This window comes from Poecilia formosa, unplaced genomic scaffold (assembly GCF_000485575.1).
Source record: "Poecilia formosa unplaced genomic scaffold, Poecilia_formosa-5.1.2 Scaffold61, whole genome shotgun sequence".
NCBI classification, from domain to species: domain Eukaryota; kingdom Metazoa; phylum Chordata; class Actinopteri; order Cyprinodontiformes; family Poeciliidae; genus Poecilia; species Poecilia formosa.
Window position 1 is genome coordinate 723,923 of NW_006800000.1, and position 17,900 is coordinate 741,822.

At 37.5% G+C, this 17,900-nt stretch overlaps 1 protein-coding gene across 5 annotated transcripts in view; it reads left to right on the top strand.

The window, feature by feature from the left end:
* syt7b (synaptotagmin VIIb) overlaps positions 1-17,900 on the top strand; it is a 102,037-nt gene that overhangs the window by 49,452 nt on the left and 34,685 nt on the right. For 2 of the 5 annotated variants that reach the window (XM_016672444.1, XM_016672446.1), the window contains exons 2-4: positions 8,749-8,828; positions 11,196-11,330; positions 16,474-16,674. In XM_016672444.1, the coding sequence (XP_016527930.1) occupies positions 8,770-8,828; positions 11,196-11,330; positions 16,474-16,674 (395 nt within the window). In that variant the 5' untranslated portion in view covers positions 8,749-8,769. Of the gene's footprint in view, positions 1-8,748; positions 8,829-11,195; positions 11,331-13,713; positions 15,250-15,283; positions 16,675-17,900 lie in introns of those variants that run through there. The other 3 variants (XM_016672447.1, XM_007554045.2, XM_016672445.1) reach the window with 2 other exon arrangements.

A 17,900-nucleotide genomic window follows, 5' to 3' on the forward strand; every position in this document is an offset into this window, starting at 1 on the left:
CTGTAATGATACATCTGAACCTCATTTGAGAGACAGAGCAAAACAAAGTTCACTCTTAGTGGATCTGCAGTGAGATTTCTTCTCATTGCTGCACATGAAGTGCTGTGCAAAGACCCAAACATCTTTCAGTTGAGGCGGTGTTAAAAAAATATGAAAAAAAAAGAAAGAAAGTGTAACAAAAGCTGCAGAAAACTTCTAGTTTTAGTTGTTTCACATGGTGAAATACAGTGATACTCCAGCTAGCCTGGGGTACTGTGAAACATCTACAAATACAAGAAAGGATTCTTTCAAGAAAAGATTTTTGATTCTTTAGCATCACTGTATATTCTTGAAAGATTTGTGTAATCTCTTCCACTGCCAGAAGGGGGAAATGTAAAATTCTGAACTGCGGCATGGAAATATCATCCCTCACTAACCATGTTTATGCTGCTATGTTTCCAGAGGGATTATGAACAATTTGCTGTGAGGATGTGTAGAAAGTCAGGCTTCTCTGTTGACACCAGTGTGACCTTGAATTGAATGCAGACTCTGTTGTTTTCGCTGATTTGTGCTTTGCTTTCCAGAAGAAGACTGCGGCTGTATGTTTCCCATGACAGAAAACGCCAACGTCCTTCATAAACATGCCTCTGTATGCTCAGAGCTTGCGCATCATGGTTGTTTGCCTCCAGCCCACGTCACTATGCTAATGAATCATATGTTAATGGAGATATATCTGCACTACTGGCCACTGAAGAAGCTGTAATTTGTCCTATAAGTTTTGATATCTGTTGCTGTCATTTCCTAAATTCGGTCTGCCGGTCCTCCTTGCTGTTCTGCTCTCTTTTCTCTGCTTGTCTTAGTATCACTGCTGCACAGCTTGTTCATAAAACATGCAAAAGCTGAGCACTAACTATAGTTAGTGCTCAGCTTTTGCATGTTTGTATATCATCTGAACAGCCTAAGGCTGTTCAGATGATATACATCTCTTTAAAAGACAGAGCAGTCACTATTGTTCACACCTGACAAATTGATTTGTTTTCTTTTTCTTGCATTTTCAAGGTATCAGTGTCTCTGTCTTTGTTCTTGTCTTACCATCGTTTTTCTTGAAGAGCCTGTAGTGGATTTATCTCTTTGTCACTTAAACTCCATGAACATGTCAGGATGATTCCTTTCTACAGTATCACCCCTCTCTTATGTCATGCTATGACGGGGCGCGGCATTGTTATGCTAACAAACGCTTATGGAGAAAAATGAACGGAAATTAAACGCATGTAACAGCTAGAGTGATTTAACAGCATCAGATTTATGAGTTAATGGCGAAAACAGCATTTGGAAAATTAACCATATTTATCATTGTTTTGAAAAGAGACCTCATTGGAAAGCATATTTTAATTTGCGTTAAATATGATTTTAATTGTGCATGTAATGGTAAATATGGTTTATTACAAATAAGATATGCAGACAGGAATCACAGTGCAACTATGTTAAAATAGCAACTGTTAAACTCTGTGTTCTGGTATGTGAGCATTTAGAGTTCATTAGATTTCTGCCTGTTATCATTTAATTAACTGTCGTTAGTTAAAACTATTTCTGTTTAGTCACAACCAGTAACCATGTTTTCCACTTTTCCAAAGCCCCCCCCCGCCCCTCCCGCCCCCACACACACACACACTTCTTTTTTTAGTTTTTTAATGCATTATAACAAAAAATAAATAATCAGAGATAAAAACAATTGTGGATGCAGAAATTCCTCCAACTGCATCCAGCCTAGTTTTTTTTTTTTTTTTCCAACACTGTGAGCTCATAAAACCAATTATCGCTTCAACTCCCACAGAAACATGCACAGATCAGTCAGCAGCAGCACAATACCTCCTCACCTGTGGAGCAGTGCGCATCCAGGCATGTTGATAATCAGGGACCCTCCAGCTGATCCAATTTAACCAGAGGAGAAAAACAGGAGAAAGTCCCATAATAAGCTTCCTCTCACTCCCCCCACCACCCCCCACAAAAATCTCATCTATTCTGAATTTTGCAATGTATTTTAAGCTTGTGATTAGACAGTAGTTTACAAACTGAACTTGTGTTTTCACGTCACATCCTGTTTTTGGGATGGCATTATGGATCAAATAATTTCCAGAAAATAAGTGTGTGACATCTTTTGAGTGCGCAGAACCGTTCTGAATCAGATTTGAGTTATTCATGTCCAGAAGTTTATAATACTTTTTGTCATGGATTCATTATTGCTTTCGCTGATGATCTTATGAAGCAAAGTAATTTCCTTGAACTTACAGTATATGTTTTTTTTTTTTCTTTTTCACTTTAATGAACGTTCTGAGTTTTAATCTATAAAAGTACTTCAATAATTGGAGCATTCAGGGTTTACTTAGTTTTTTTTATATAAATGTGGAGCACTTGATGGGTCTGAGATGCAGTGCACACTATCTCAATTTCTGCTTAAGGAATGTTAAAGTGTGAATAAAAAATATTTGTTTTTGATATGTTGAATTTATTTATACTTTTCTCCGTCTCCGTCTCCGTCTCCGTCGTTACAGTAATCAAGCTGGTCAGTAATCTTTCCACTCTGTGTATTTTGAGCTCCAAGTTGGTGAGTTTGGCAGGACTCCTTGTCATCACCTCAACCTTTAGCTCTTCCGTGGATTCTCCATCAAATTCAAGTCGAGGCTGGGCGGGCCATTCCAAAATGATAATTTGACTTCCAGTCAAAAAAGAATGTTGGGAAATTAAAATTTTTTTCATACCTAAATCTGTCAGAGGTATAAATTAGTTTGTCCGTAGCTGTGCGGCTGTCTGGCTTCTTGCCATGGGATGTTTGCGGGAGAAAAAGAGGGGAGGAGAGCAGGAGGAGATGTGGGACAGAAGCAGGAACTGCCATAAAGGCTTACAGATGAGCAGGAAGAAAAGGTGTCGAACATCCAAGTGTGTAACAAACACCATGACAGCACGACTTAAGAGAGCTGAAGAGCAAATCACAGTCTGTCCAGTTCATCTCATGCTGCATCTTTATCATCCTCCGCACAGCTTCATTATTCTACATTCTTTTTCAAGCTCCCTCAATCTTGTCTCTTTCTGTTTTTCACATGCCTCCCTGCTTGGTCGTCTCACTCAGTCGCTCCTGTTTCTCCCCGTCCTCCAGATCATCCTCTGTGTTTCTCACATCCTCCCACACACTCTCGATGTTGTACCTTCTCCGCCCTTTCTCTCTCACCTGAAGATTTTATCATTCTCGTTAATGATAGATGAGCTCGAGCTGATAGTATATTCTCGACTGTTAGAAATGTGTCTCTCATTTCCTGAATCTGATATTATCCTGCGTGTTCACAGTGTAACAGCTGGATGTGAAAGGTACATATCAGGTTAGGCCCCCTGGCTTTGCCGTCTATTGACAGTGTTTGTGCCGCTGTGCATGGCGTATGAGATGTGGCTTGATAAATAATGGAGTTTATTGTGTATGCATTAGAGATAGATAAACTAGAATATAAAAATAGGCTATCTGTCTGCAGGACTCTGAAAGCTGTAGTAAGATAAGCATTTTGCTTGTCGTGTCTGAAAGCTTAAAGGCTCCAGGCAGCTTGACATTTGTTTTTTTCAACACAAATACTTAGTTCACCTGTCAGTTCAAAAATAGTGAATAATGTCTGTACCAAGCCTGTCATGTTAAAAAGTAAAACTGGTATTTTAAAAGAGAGCCAAAACAGCAAAACAGAACATATTGATTGATTAAAATAAAAAAAAAAATCTAAATATGATTTAATCTATAATCGATGTTATTTTATTTTATTTTATTTTATTTTTTTAGGTTATTCAGATAGTCATAAGCATTCATATCATTGGATTATTAAAACTCCATTAGGTTTACAACTATTTTTGATTGCACCTGCTTCCATAAAGCGAGACTTTTAAGAAGCCTTTATCAGATTGAGAATGTTGGTGTTGGTCAAACGTTAACTGGATTATTCTGCGTTTTTCTACAGAACTCAAAACCTTTTGTATGTTGTTCTTCACGTGCTTTTGTTTTGGAAAGCTGCAATGCATACTTACATTTCATTGGAAACTTTGACACAGCTGCTCTTCGGAGACTCTATTCGCTTTCATATATAATTCATGGCACACAGTTTCATTCAGCTGAGCAGGGCCTGACGTCAGACTGACCTCCTTTCAGGGTTTCGTGGCAGTACAGGGTCTTGATGGTTAGCACTATCCCCGGTCCTCTGTGTGAAGCTGCTGCTTGCCTGGGACTTTTAAGATGGCATGAAGTCTTCATATGTGTGTACTGCTCTCTGGGGAGCTCCTAACAATCCAAAGATGTGCTGTGAAGGTCAGCTGGGAAGTGACCTGCAAGCAGGTGTGAATATAAAATGAAACGGTTGTGCCCTGAAAACATGAACTACAGAAACTAGATTAGGACAAACAGGAACAGACTCAGGACAAAGGTCAAACTCATATCTATTTGTGATTTACAATTTTAAAATTTAAAGATTATTTAGGATTTTCTTTTTCACCTTTTCTATAATTAGACCTTAAAGTCAGAAAAAAAAAAAACAGTAACCAAGGGCCTTTTATACAGAAAAGGACTGCAGAGCATAACACCACAAATGCATCAGTACAACCAGGTCACTGAATATCAGCATCATTTTCACCAGGAGCAAACCGTATAACGCAATATCTGTTATAAATATCTTCTGACAAGTGCAGCGCCAAGATCAAGTCTGTGGCGCGCCTCTTCAGTGTCGTAGTAAAATACACAGCATGTAATCCACACCTGCAACAAGCTTCTAAATGTCTGTCTCAATGCAGATTCTACTGAAAAGCCATTGCTGAATAAAGTTTGTGAAAAAAAGAGATAAATAAAAACAACACTAAAGCATATGGAATAATACATATTTAACCTTTTTAAATATTTTTAAGGAACAATGTACATCAGTTCATAATTCACATGTTCCTGACTTAATGGAAAGCAATGTCATTCCGATCCTTGACAAGCTGAGAGTGTAAAATAAAAAAAATAAATAAAATAAAATAAAATAAAATAAACAAGTAAACATGATTGCTAAATTTACATGAGCATAAATGAAAAGATAATCAATCGAGAGACAAAGTAAGTTTTGGAGAATATATAACAGGCCCTATTTAAATTTTATTGTTTTATTAGTCACCAGTCACTACTTCACAGATTTGCAGAACAGACTTTTACGTTGTAATGCTTATTTTAGGAGCTGTAATACTTGTGTGCCTTTTACATTGTTTTTATTGAAATGTTAAAACTTAAAGACTTCCTACATCAAAAGCTTCATGTAAGTGAAGGCGGCCCACTATGTCACTCACTGCTATATAATTTATTTATGGTACTACATAGATTAAAAAAAATAAACGTCAACTTCCAGATACAGTAGAATAGTGTTTCTGAGGCCAAAATGGCATAAAGCATAATAAAGGACTAATATTCAACCTTGAGCCATGATTTGAGTTACCTACCCCTCGAAATTATTATTAAAGAGTAAAACACTAGAGATAAAATTAAGCTGTCAAACCAAGTGCTAGATCTAATGTTTTATTCAAAGTCCATCTCATAAAAAGTTAAGATGATATATAAACTGTTTTATGCCTTCTTTTTAGATATGCTCTCAGTTCTTATTAATCCTCTATTGGACAGCAATGAAGACATTTCTATCGCTGACCAAATTTTTTTAACATGATCTTCTTTCAGTTGTGATGCTTTTTGAAACGTCACAGTTGATGTTCTCTCTTCTAAAGCAGTAAGTGGTAGATGATGCATGAATATTAATCATTCTGGTCAGATTGTACTTTTGTTTAGGGCAGTGGTCCCCAAACTTTTTCCTGCGAGGGCCACATAGCTGTTCCTTTCTCTGGTCGGGGGCCGGTCTTAGTTTTTGGAGAAAGAAACCGGACCAAATGACGTGGCGGGCCGGATCCGGCCCGCGGGCCATAGTTTGGGGACCCCTGCCTTAAATGCTTACATGACATGACAATGTCTTAGGTTGTTATCAGATTAATAAATTGATCAGTATCTAAGTTGATGAAACCAAACATTGACTAAAAACAGAACAAAGTGATCATATGGGAAAAGATGAAAAAGAACTGCGCCCATAATTCCCCCTATAATGGGTAAAATCAACTCTGAATAATGCCCTGAATATTATATTATATAGAATTTCTTTATAAAGCTGCAGATATACTGTATAAGAAAAATCAGTGTTTAAAAAAAAAGGACTTTCAATAGAGTTTAAAGACTTAATTTGCTCCCACCATCTACACCTCTCCGTCTGGACTTTTAAGATTTAATAACACAATTTGTTCCACGTTTTGAAAGCCTTGTGTTAAAACTTGATTACGGGGTCCCATAGAAATGCAAAAATGGATAAAATAGTTTCCCAGAAACATTAGACAGCAGGAACCTTTCTTCAGTTCTTCAACTCCCTTCCGTTTGTGCTGCTGGCCAAGGTTTTTATCAGAGTTGCCGCTCACTTAGAGCAGCAGTAACTAACCGGCTTCATATGGAGTTGTGTTTATTTTTGCCATCGTTTCTGTATATTTGACTGGCCAAACAAGTTGGATGCTCACCCATCACTGACTCGATTGAAAAACGAGCTTACTTTGCTTGAGTTGACATTTTACTTTATCAAAATGGAGCAGCATACGAAGACAAACATCAGGTTTTAATTTAGCAGAATTAAATTCAACAGGTTTGGTGTGTCAGCAGTGGTCTGGTCAGCCACTATTTAAGTTCTCCTCATGTCTTGTTTGTTAGGTCAGTTTTGTGCTTGAGTTCTTTGTGTTACTACGTGAGTTGTAGTTTGTTATGTTGACCTCAGTTTTGGGCCCAATTCATCATTTTTTAACTATTTTTGGACTTTTTGTAATAAATTAAGAATATTTTTTTGGAATCCATTCAGCATCTTTCTGGCTGCTCTGTGTAAAACCCTCACAAAACACAGGCCAAAAAACCCCCAAAAATATTTAAAATATATATATATATTTTACACAGTGGCACAGCCTTGCTTTTTTCCAGAATGATAGTACTGATGTTAATAATAATATTAGCAGAGAAGATTTCAAAGTGGGACAGATTTCACATTTCTTTCACACAGGAAAATTATTCAACAACTTCACTCATACTTACAATCATGCCTAACTTCTTTAATCTGAATGCAGATATCATGTCTCTAACTCTCATAAGCCTCCCTCATAAATGCACCTTTTGTTGTTAACAGTTCAGGATAATGTTTGCTGTTGTGTCGTTTTACCAAATCACTCCTTTAAATTTAAATCGTCAGACATGAATCATAGAGTATTTGTAGAATATAGACGTGAAATGATGTCAAAAGTGTCGTATGTAATTTAAACTTCAAGTTGATGAGGAAAAGGTTTAATTACAGCATCAGATGCAGCAGAAGTCCCTCGTGAGGTTCAGTTTCCGAAGGTTACTTCCTTCTATTTTACTGTAGCAACATATATTTTTACAAAATCTACATGATACATTTCTCTTTCTCTCTTTCTCTGATTACTGTCGACACTCTGAGTACAAAAGACGTAAGTAACTCAGTAAGAAAAAGCTTTGTGTTTTAACCCTCAAGAGTTCAGTGAACATGGAGTTCAATAAAATATGCAGGTCAGTGACTGTAAGTAGCACTGAAAGCAAAATCCAGCAAGTCGCAAAAAGAGCCTTTAGCCCAAAAAATGGTTTCCAATTTTTTTAATGCCATTTTTTGCAATGTTAGATTTAATTTTAAGACTTTTAGTGTAAAATGTAAACCTAGTATAAGGATTTAAAAGCAGGGAGAGCTTTACTCATAATTATCTGTTTCCACAAACAGATACCACGGTACCAAGCCTCCAGCATGATGTTTTGGTGTCTCACAATGTTTGTAATTTTGCTTACTTTTCTTAATATTTATAAAGGTCAAATGGTTTGAAGGGAATGTTACTACTTTTTGCATATGATTCCTAAGAAGAAACCACTGAATGCAGCACAGTTAACATGAGAAGTGGGGCAAAGTCATTGTTTTGCAAGTCAAAAGAAGGTTGAGGTCTTTTCACCTTTTGATTGAAACGCGCTCTCTGCGTGGTTGGAGAGCGCAAATCTTTTCAAGTCAAAAGGTTCAAGTCATGTCTTGTATTTTATTTTATTTATTTTATTTTTTTGTGAATTTATCAAGGTGTGTCTAAAAGTTATTAAATTTCCGACTTCAAACTTCGACTCAAGTTCACACCTCTGACCAACCTTATCCGTAGGATTTCTCACCTCTTCCAGAACTAAAGTGATCAGAAGGAACCTAGATGCCTGTGTGTGAGCTCAGTTTTACAGCTGTGCCACCTCTGTAGGGTGTTATGGACATATCCCACGGAGTTTAAATATTGACTGGCTTATATGTGTGTCTGATTTACGGATGGATTGGACAGCATTTCGTTTAATCTCTGTAAAGATATGTTTGTGCATGTTTCATTCATCTCAGAGTGTGTTTTTGCATCTCATTAGAGTAAAGTGGTCTCTTGTCACCTTGATCCTCTGAAGCGTGCCGCCAGCCTGGCATCCAACCAGATCTATTACTCTTCTCGCATTTATCATTTTGCACCACACTTGATGGAATCTGATGTCGTCCTAAAGCCTACATAATGAACACTTCACTTGCAAAAAAAATGCAGTCGTATAAATCATTCGCAGCATGTCTCTAAGGTCTGTCTCTCTCTTGTCCCTCTCCGTCTCTGTGTCTCTGCTTAATGTCTTTTCAGGGTAAGAGAAATAAACCGGGGATGGAGGCTGCCAGCTCTCCAGATTCCGTGAGAGGTCGAGGAGAAAATAAAGCCATCAAGTAGGTGTCAGAGAGGGAGTAGATGTGGACGCATGGAAATGACCCATGATGTGGTGATAGTTTCAGATTTTCACAGCCAATTTCTGATTGCAGAGCTAATGTATAGTAATAGTGTATATGTAATGTGATTGCTCCCTGCGTGGTGCTGAAGGGCCGCCAGGAGATGACACTGTTTAAGTAGGAATACATTTTCAAGGACGATCAATTTAAAAAAAAAAAATCTTAAGGTACAAAGTGTAGAGAAATGAGTTTTTTCAAGTTGTCTGCAGAACAGTGGTCAGTGGGGTCATGGAAAACATTTTCTAAACAAAACTACAGCTGAATTCTCCTGTAACAATATGACTTTTGAATAAACTTCCCCTGTTGTTGCTGCAGAGCTCATGCATTTTTAACAGATCTTTTAAATTGAGTGTCGCCTCTAGCATGTGAAGATCTCTCTGAGTGGTCAATTCAACTTAGCACAAAATAGAATGAAATATTTTGGGGTTTTTTTTTGTTCTATAACATTTCTTGGCAGTGAAGTTTATACCACTGGAAAGCCAGTTTATTTCCCCTTCAAATAGTGCCACATCTGGAAGGGAAATGCATTCGTGGGTTGAGCTGCACAGAAAAATTTGCCAAGTGCTCTCCATCAATGCCAAACAGCTTTTAGTGAAATAAGTGGGATGGCATGGGGAAACAATTCCCAAACTGAAGAAAATAAAAGGCCTGTTGTCATTGAATTTGATCCTAATGCAGGAAGATACAGAGACAAGTTACCAAAAAAAAAAAGTGACAATCTCGTATCTCCCACTTCTTGGGACTGTAACATTCTTCAACATGTCAGTGCCCCAAAATGTGGGGGTAGAGAGGAAGAACGGCTTGTGGTCCAGTCGTGGGATCAGCTGTGGCGTTCTGCTCAAGCCAGAACGGCGAACATACACACATGCAACAAATGCTGGTTGAGAAAGAAGAAGTTAAACCAAGCTGCTGACAACCATGAGGAAGGACTGCCAGGCCTTTGTTGTACGAATCTCTAACACATTGATGAGGGGCCTCTGTGATAAGTCAATAATCTGTTAAATAGTAAATATGTCTTTTTTTTTTTCCTTCAAATTCCTAACATCCAGTCCAGTTAAAAACAACAAAAAAAGAGTCATAGAATAAGTTTTTTGCTAATGATTGGGAGGTATTGGCAAGCCACAAACTCAAAAGCAGGAAAATGTATCTCCAAAGATATAACAGTTACACCCATCAACACTGTTAACACTAAGCAAACAGAAACACAAAGCATGAATATAGTGCATATTGAAAAATCATCCTTAGTTCCATTTACTGGAAACATCCAATATCCGAGAAGATAAATTGTGATTTTAAAAATTTTATATTTTCATAATATTAACGTTATTACAGTTGAGACTGCTGAAAAATGACAACGTCCTTTGTCTTTTTTTTTCCCTGAAATTTTAGACGTTCTCCTCATTTAAAGCAATAATACTCATCACTGATTCATGATCAAATGGCTTTTATTGCGATTTCTCATCATTTTCAGTTGTTTAATAGGGAGCTGTAAATTAGTAATACAGTAGCCATCCATTAATTGGGAGACTGTTGGCTCTGTGTGTCAAAATGTCCTGGAGCAAGACACACAGCCACACTTCATGCTGCAGAGGGACGGTTGCATTAAAACAAGAAAGTGGAGCTTATAGGCGGCTAATTTATAATAATAGGATCTTTATCTGCGAGTAGGTTAGGGTTGGTTTCAAAAGTACTGTAAAGTGATCTTTTAAAAAAATATGAGTAATAAATATGGGTTTTAAGGTTTGTTGTATACAACAAATTAGATTAGTCCCACAGTTTTTTTTTTAGTTGATGTTTCAAAATTTTATAAGTTTGTTTCATAATAAGTGGGATTTTTATGAAGATATCTTGAATTCTAATGTTTAATGTCTTAGGTGTAATCATATTACAGATTTTTATATATATATATATATTTGAAAAAGCATCATATTATTATTTATAATTGATGATTGTTATAATTTCATTTTTACCATATGGTTTTATTCTGGCCTATATGTTTCTATTTCTGTTGTTCTATAACAGTCCTGCAATCCTCATCCTCGCTGCAGCCCGTACTGTCATTATATTTAACATCAAGTCCAGTTTTTATGTTATTATTATTACTTCATACTATTATTGTTTACTTTTCCCTGTTTATCACATCCTTTCTCTCCACTCTGGCGTTTTTTTTTTCTTTTTTTGTGTGTGTTTTGTTTTGTTTTTTTTAGACACTTCACTCATCTGTGGATGTTTTCTTTCCTTACAGCTGCCTGTCACAGTTTGACGTTGTCTGATGTCTAACCTTTTGCCGTCTCTCTCTGGCTGCAGCGATCTAGACAGAGACTTTTGGAATAACAATGACAGCAGCAACGTGCAGCAGAGGTGGAGCTCCTACCCGCCCAAGGAGTTCCTCCTAAATATGTCTCCCTATGCTCCCTACGGAGACCCTCGCCTCACTCCCAAGTGAGTCCCGGTCGTGGCTGGTAAGGGACCCCCTCAGTCAGGGCAGGGCTGTCATCAACAGGGGCTGCAACAGTAAAGGAGTTATTTTATTCAAGTGTTTTGCCGCTCTTGCTTGACAAAATACCCAAATTTTCTTCAAATCTAATTCAAACGAGGGTCAATTCATCATTCTGAACATTTAAAAGGTCACTGTAATATCCCGCAGAGGAGTAAAAAAAAGAAAAAAAACTAATTTTGTAACACTGCCTGGCCATTTGTCTTTTAACAGCAGTCTCCTCTCATCCCTGATAATCCTCATGTTTCTACATTTGGGCATGCAGTGGTGTTTAGTATGCACTGCTGGCCATGCAGCACCTGATCGAGATGTGCAGCTCCATCCTTTAATATTGCTGTGATTCTGAGGACTGCTCAAACACTGCCAGACATACAACCATTTGTTTAAAATGGCACTTGTATTAGAAGGTGGTGTTCTGATAGCACAAAAGTAGCCAACGCAATTCATTGATCCCATACATAAACCTAGAAATCCACAATAAAACTGAAATTATGAACAAAATAAAATGCTAAATATGTTCTTCCTTTGACACCTAAAAAATGTCCAGTTCAATTCATTCAAGAATCACAGATTCAGGCTTTGGCAGGGAAACATTTTCTATAAAATGCATATCCACTGACAATGGATTGTTACAGTAACGTCTTATTTAGCTTCAGAAAAGCAGACATACCCTGCAAATGAAAACGCTTGACAGTCCCATTGCTTACAGCCCTGTGAGCCTCACCAGACCTTCTCTGGCTTTCACCTGCAACCCATGGAGAGATATCATGGAGACAGATAACCCTCAGAGCAGATTTCACTGCTTTACATTTTCCTCATATTTTATTCAACAGGTCAATTAATTACATCTCAAAACACCGTAGCTGCTCAATTATAATAATTATAAGCAATTAGATTCTCCGCTGAGGGCTGACTGTCTTTTTTTTTATTGTTTTGGGTCAGATTGAACAAAGAGCTTGACATTTGCAGAAGTGTACTTATTGGTTTTCTGGAGGAAAGTTAGATCTGAAAATTAATGCTTGTCTTCAACAAAATGTTTTTGATTAAATACGAAGCTACGGAAAACAAATTACAGGACTTTAGCATGAAGACTGGAAACAAATGAGCTCTTCTGAGCCTTCCAGGTGTTTAAATTATGGCAGCCCCAAGAACTAAACCCAGTAGTTTCTGGGAAATTACACCACCGATATAAAATTATTGTTATTCACTCGGAGCTCCTTCAACTGTTTTAAAAATTTGAAGCAGTGACTCTCAAAAGTGTACACACCGCTGTTGAAGTTCAGAGATCTTATGATATAAAAAGGTTCAATCAGTTCAACCTAAAAATACCAAACAAAACAAAACACACTGCATGATGCTGCCACATCTCTCTGTGATTACAATGTTTTTTCAGTAAACATACATGGTATTTCTGTTGCTTTTTCCCCCAAACATACATTTTTCAACTCAAATATTTCAGTGTGATGTTGTCAGACTGTAGCAAACTGTTCTATGAGGATTAGGGAGATTTTATACTTTCTGTCTTCCAAACCTACTTCTGAGTCCTGGCTTTGAGAATACAGGAGATTGGTGTCGTATGTAGAACAGAACCAGAACTTGTTGTAAAGTTCATAAAGCTTCTTTTAGCAGCTTTCCTGACCAGTTTCAGTCTTTTAATATCAGTATTGTTTGATGTATTTTTTTCAATATTCTGTGTCCGGATTGACTGTGACATGAGATACAAATAACGCGTCCTGGGAGACACAAACTTTACTTCAGGTTTATTAGGTTTGAACTCAACTCTAAAGGCCGAATCAAAAAGTATTTCAGTAGAGATAGTTTTCATGTGAACGCTTACATAATCCAGGTAACCAGCGCTTGTTTCTTTTTGCTAAACATTTTATTATTCGATTGAATTATGCAAGATAAATGTCAAACAATGTGGTACAAATTTTGAAACAATTTATCATATTATTTGCCATTTTAACCAGAGTGTGCACACTTTCGAGAACCTCTGCATACTTTCAATATTTTTAATCTAGCCAAGCAGCATTTGTGCAGATGTCAAGTGTTTTTGCTTGTTTTTGTTTTCAAACTGAATACAAAAACTAGTAATTGTAGGAAGTTTTGGCAGAAGGATTTTGTTCCCTCTGAACAGCTCTCCTGGTATGTTGCCAGTCTTCATGCCAAGTTATACCAAGCATCTGGCCAAAGTTCTACAATCAATCTTATATTCTGGCTCCCCACCAGAAAACAAATGTACACATTTCTTGAAATCTGTTCTTTAAGCTGTTCTTTAATTTTGCTTTTCACAGTTTCTTTTTATTTCTCTGTGTTTGTACGTGTGAGGTCTTTATGTTTTCCCGTCTCACCTCTTCCTCCCCTTGCTCCGTGTTTTCTTCTTGTTGTAAGTACTCCCACTTTAGCTCGTAGTACTCTAAATGCTGCAAGGCTTCCCGATAGCCCTCCTGAGTCTGGTCTGAACTGAGCTCTGTTCCAAAAAGAGTGCCTCCTTTGTAAACAGCAGAGCAATTAAGTGTTTGGATGGTTAAAACATCTGCTACGTATCAGCCTCCACTCCGTCATTTAGATGCATCTCACACGGTCGCCGAGGCATCAGGTGAACCCGCTCGTTCTTATCCTCTCTAATTACAACTCACTTGACTCTTTCAAAACCTCCAGGTGATCAATTACTCTGTCTGTGCACTGACGCCAAAAATATTGTAAACTCAGCGAGGAGTGGTGATTGCAGCCTTTGTTAGGACTGCGTTGCATTAGGCTATCAATGTGAGTGCTTAGTTTTGATTGGCATTTATTAAACTGGTGAGAATGTCATTTCTGAAGTGATCCATTATCCCACATGTTCAATTGCTGCAGCACGTTTTTTTTGTTTTTGCAGAACAAATATGCAATTTAGAGGTCAATTGGAAGGCAAGAAAAATTACTAGAGATCTTCTTCAAGGTAACTCCAAATGTACTAACCAAATGTGCCCCTCCACTAAGTAAAATACTTATTGTCTAAATGTTGTTAGAGACACCCTCCTGTTGTGCAGCTGTTGTCGTGTGGTTTGTTTTTGCTCCAAAGGTCCCGTATTAAAGTCAGCGTTCAGTCTGTACTCGTCTCTGTGGCTCTCCGTCCAGGTCAGCAGGTGTGGATTTGTAGCATGCTGAGTAATATTTCTTCTTTTCTTACAGGGAGTCTTTGGTGGTAAACATTAGATTAAAGCGTTGCAGGTGTGTGAGATTGCAGACATTAGTGCCATGTGCTCTCATCACCTGCATCTGCAGCCTTAAAACCCCAGAATGATGCATCGGCATAATTACAAAGCCGTGCTGCCCACTTCAACCAGCCAGCAGGTCACTCATCGCCATAGCTTTGCGTGGTGAAATTGGCCCATTTCTCTTTATTTATGAGTAAATCCCAGAGAACTGTGGAGCTTGGAAAATCAAAAGTTTCCCCATACATCCCCACGGAAGGGTCTCTGCGGAAAAATTCACTAAAACTTATTTTCTGTTGGTAATCTTTTACAGAAAATAAAATACCAACTACTTTTTGTAATGCTTCTAGTTTTTAAAAGTATCATGATGGTAAAAAAGTAAGTACACCTGCTTTCAGTTTTAATTTTCTACATTTGTAACACCAAAATCATCTTAAAGTCAAGTAAATGCAACCACTCAAAATCAATTGCTATTGGTTATTTTACAAGAACTAAGTAAAGCGTTAAGGGGATATTGCTTGCCTATTCTTGGTTTGGATAGTTTTGGGTGTTTTTCATAATGAATGAATTTATTTGAAAACTACCGTTTATTTTTACACAGACTATCTTTGTCTGATATTAAAAATCGTGTGACGATCTGAAAATTTTAGAAAGATTGTCACATGAAGTAAAAATGGCAGAAATCTTTTTTATTGTCTCAGCATAGATATTTATAAAATTACTGCTTCTGCCCTTAAATCTGAGAAGGATTATAAGAAAAAATTTGAGTTAAAATATGGTCACAGAAAAAGGATATTTGCAAATTTTCAACCGTATAGTGACCAGATACTGTCCAAGGTTTAGATCACATATTGTCCAGAAAGCTATTAAAAGTTTTAAGTTATATCCAGTATTCTACAAATCTCAATTACCATAGTCAATATTTATGGTACAGTTTGTGCAAAAAAAAAAAAAAAAAAAAAACTGCATGGTTTTATAGTTTTGAAAAACTACAGGAAGAAAGTACAGGAAGTCATTTCTAACATTTTGCAACTAAGTAACAGTTTTGTGTTCCTTTAGACACCTGACACCAAAGTGGATCCATTAACTAGTTTTTGCACTGGATGAAGACTGTAGCAATCATTTTAGGCTACACACTTCATACCAATTTCCAAGCTGATAGCAAAACACAAGTTATTTTCTGCTTGCTTTGTAGCAAGGCGACTGGAATGCCGTCCGTCGACTATGAACACCTCAGTTTCCTAGAGTAATTCAGAGTAAAATGCGAAGCCATCTGTCTAACAGCTCATGCTTGGCCACAAAACTGGGTCACACTTCAGCATTATGATTCCAGAAACAGCAGCAAGACTACAGCTGCTACAGGAGATGAAGATCATCTACATGTCAAAATGAATAAGGCAAACCAATGATAAACATGTGGACCAAAACTTTTCTGACTATGACTGACTATGAGATAAAAAAAAAAGAAAAGAAAAGAAAAGATGATTGCTTCAGGTTATTGCTGCTAAATGATCCTGAGGTTTGTTTTAGGTTTTTAGGTTCCAATTTTGTACTTTGGGTTCATTTTTGTTAGGTGGAACATGTTTTGAGTCGTCTGTGGTTGTGTTTGCCTGATTTTACGATCCGGGAAGAAGCTGATGATTTTTATAAAGTCCTGCTACATAAGACATTGACACTGGAAGAAGATTTACCTACCTTTTTTTACCAAAACTAAAAGATACAATTTGAATCACATGAAATTTACCCTTACCATTTCGACTAACTTAACTGAAAACTCTTTTACTCTCCGGCCTTGTACGTTTGTGCGTCTGTCTCTCGTCAATCCTCTCTTGATCCTTTCTTCTCGTCCAACCGTGTCTGTTTGTCCGTGGTCCCGCATCGTATCTTCCAGTGGGGCCGTGGATAAGGGTGGGCAGGGCGGAGCTGGACCCTCAACAGGGGCCAGTGACGGCGGGGGTGGCGCTTGCTCCAGTACAGGAGCAGGGCCAAGTCGCAGCCACAGCATTCGGAGCATGGTGACGGGGGGCAGCAAGGCCGGGCGCTGGCAGACCGTCCAGAGCCACATGCATGCCGGAGCCCTGCGGTTTAGCAAGTGAGTGGCGCATGGTGACACGGGGTACGCATGAGGGGCTACAGTGGGCACAACAGGAGCATGGTTTGGATATCACTCACAGACGTGAGTTTGCAGAAGTAGCATGAGTGGAACACCTGCATGTGCTCTCAAAGACTGAGGTAAAGCTACGTTTACGCGAGAAGTCGGCTTGCTTAAAAGCTGACTGATCTCCAGATTGAAACAAAGAGCATCAAGGTTGTCAAATAAAATAAATACTACTTGCAGGTTTGAGAAACTGAATGTCTGTTCATTTGTGGTCACCTGAGCTCTGACTGTGTTTATCAAACCAAAGTGAGAATTTGCATTTTAACTACGACGAGAGGTCATGATGCAACACTTCATTCATGTTTCAATAGGCTTTGGTAAAGTTGATAAAACAATTATTTGTATTCTCTAGGAGCATACCCTACAAACACTGTATATACACTGATATGTTTGTTTTAGCTTGTATCTACATGCCTTTGCTTTATGCACATTATCATCTGTGTCAGTTTTGGGCCTTTACTGTGGTGAGAGCCTGAGCTGACATTGCCTCATACATGGTGGTGCTATTGCAGCTAGAATTAGCACCAGAAACCACAGCAGCAATCTTTTAAATAAAAACAGTGTACTTATAATCAATGCTTTATGCAAGTTATATTTGGAAAAGCCTATTTCTGACATCCCAAGGGATGAGAGATTTCAACATCTAATCTTAATTGACCCTGAAAACCACGTTTCAAAATCGGTTGTTGGCTTTTTATGCACAATGTTTCTATCTTTTGAGTCACATTTACACTTTATTTAGACACATTGCAATGTTTTTTTCTTTGTACCATCACAACCAAATCCTTCCTGGGAAGTAATATCCGATATGTAATCACGGTGCTGTTTTAATAGATATTTTTTACTCATGCAACATTTTTAGAATGTACTCCAGTTTGCACATGATGTCTATGAGTTGGTTGTCCCATTTAAAAAAGATAATTATTTCCACAGGAATTTAAATCTATATACAAATTTCTATACAAACATTTCTATACAAATATTAGTATACATATAATTTAGTTTAATTATTCACTGAACATAAATTATCGTATTTATTTGTCACATTTTGAAGTTACCCATAAAGAACATATGTGGATGACTATTACATTTGTAATTATAAGTTGTTCAGACTTTGATTGCTTTAGTTTTTTTTTTTTTTATTATTATTTAAGAAAGGT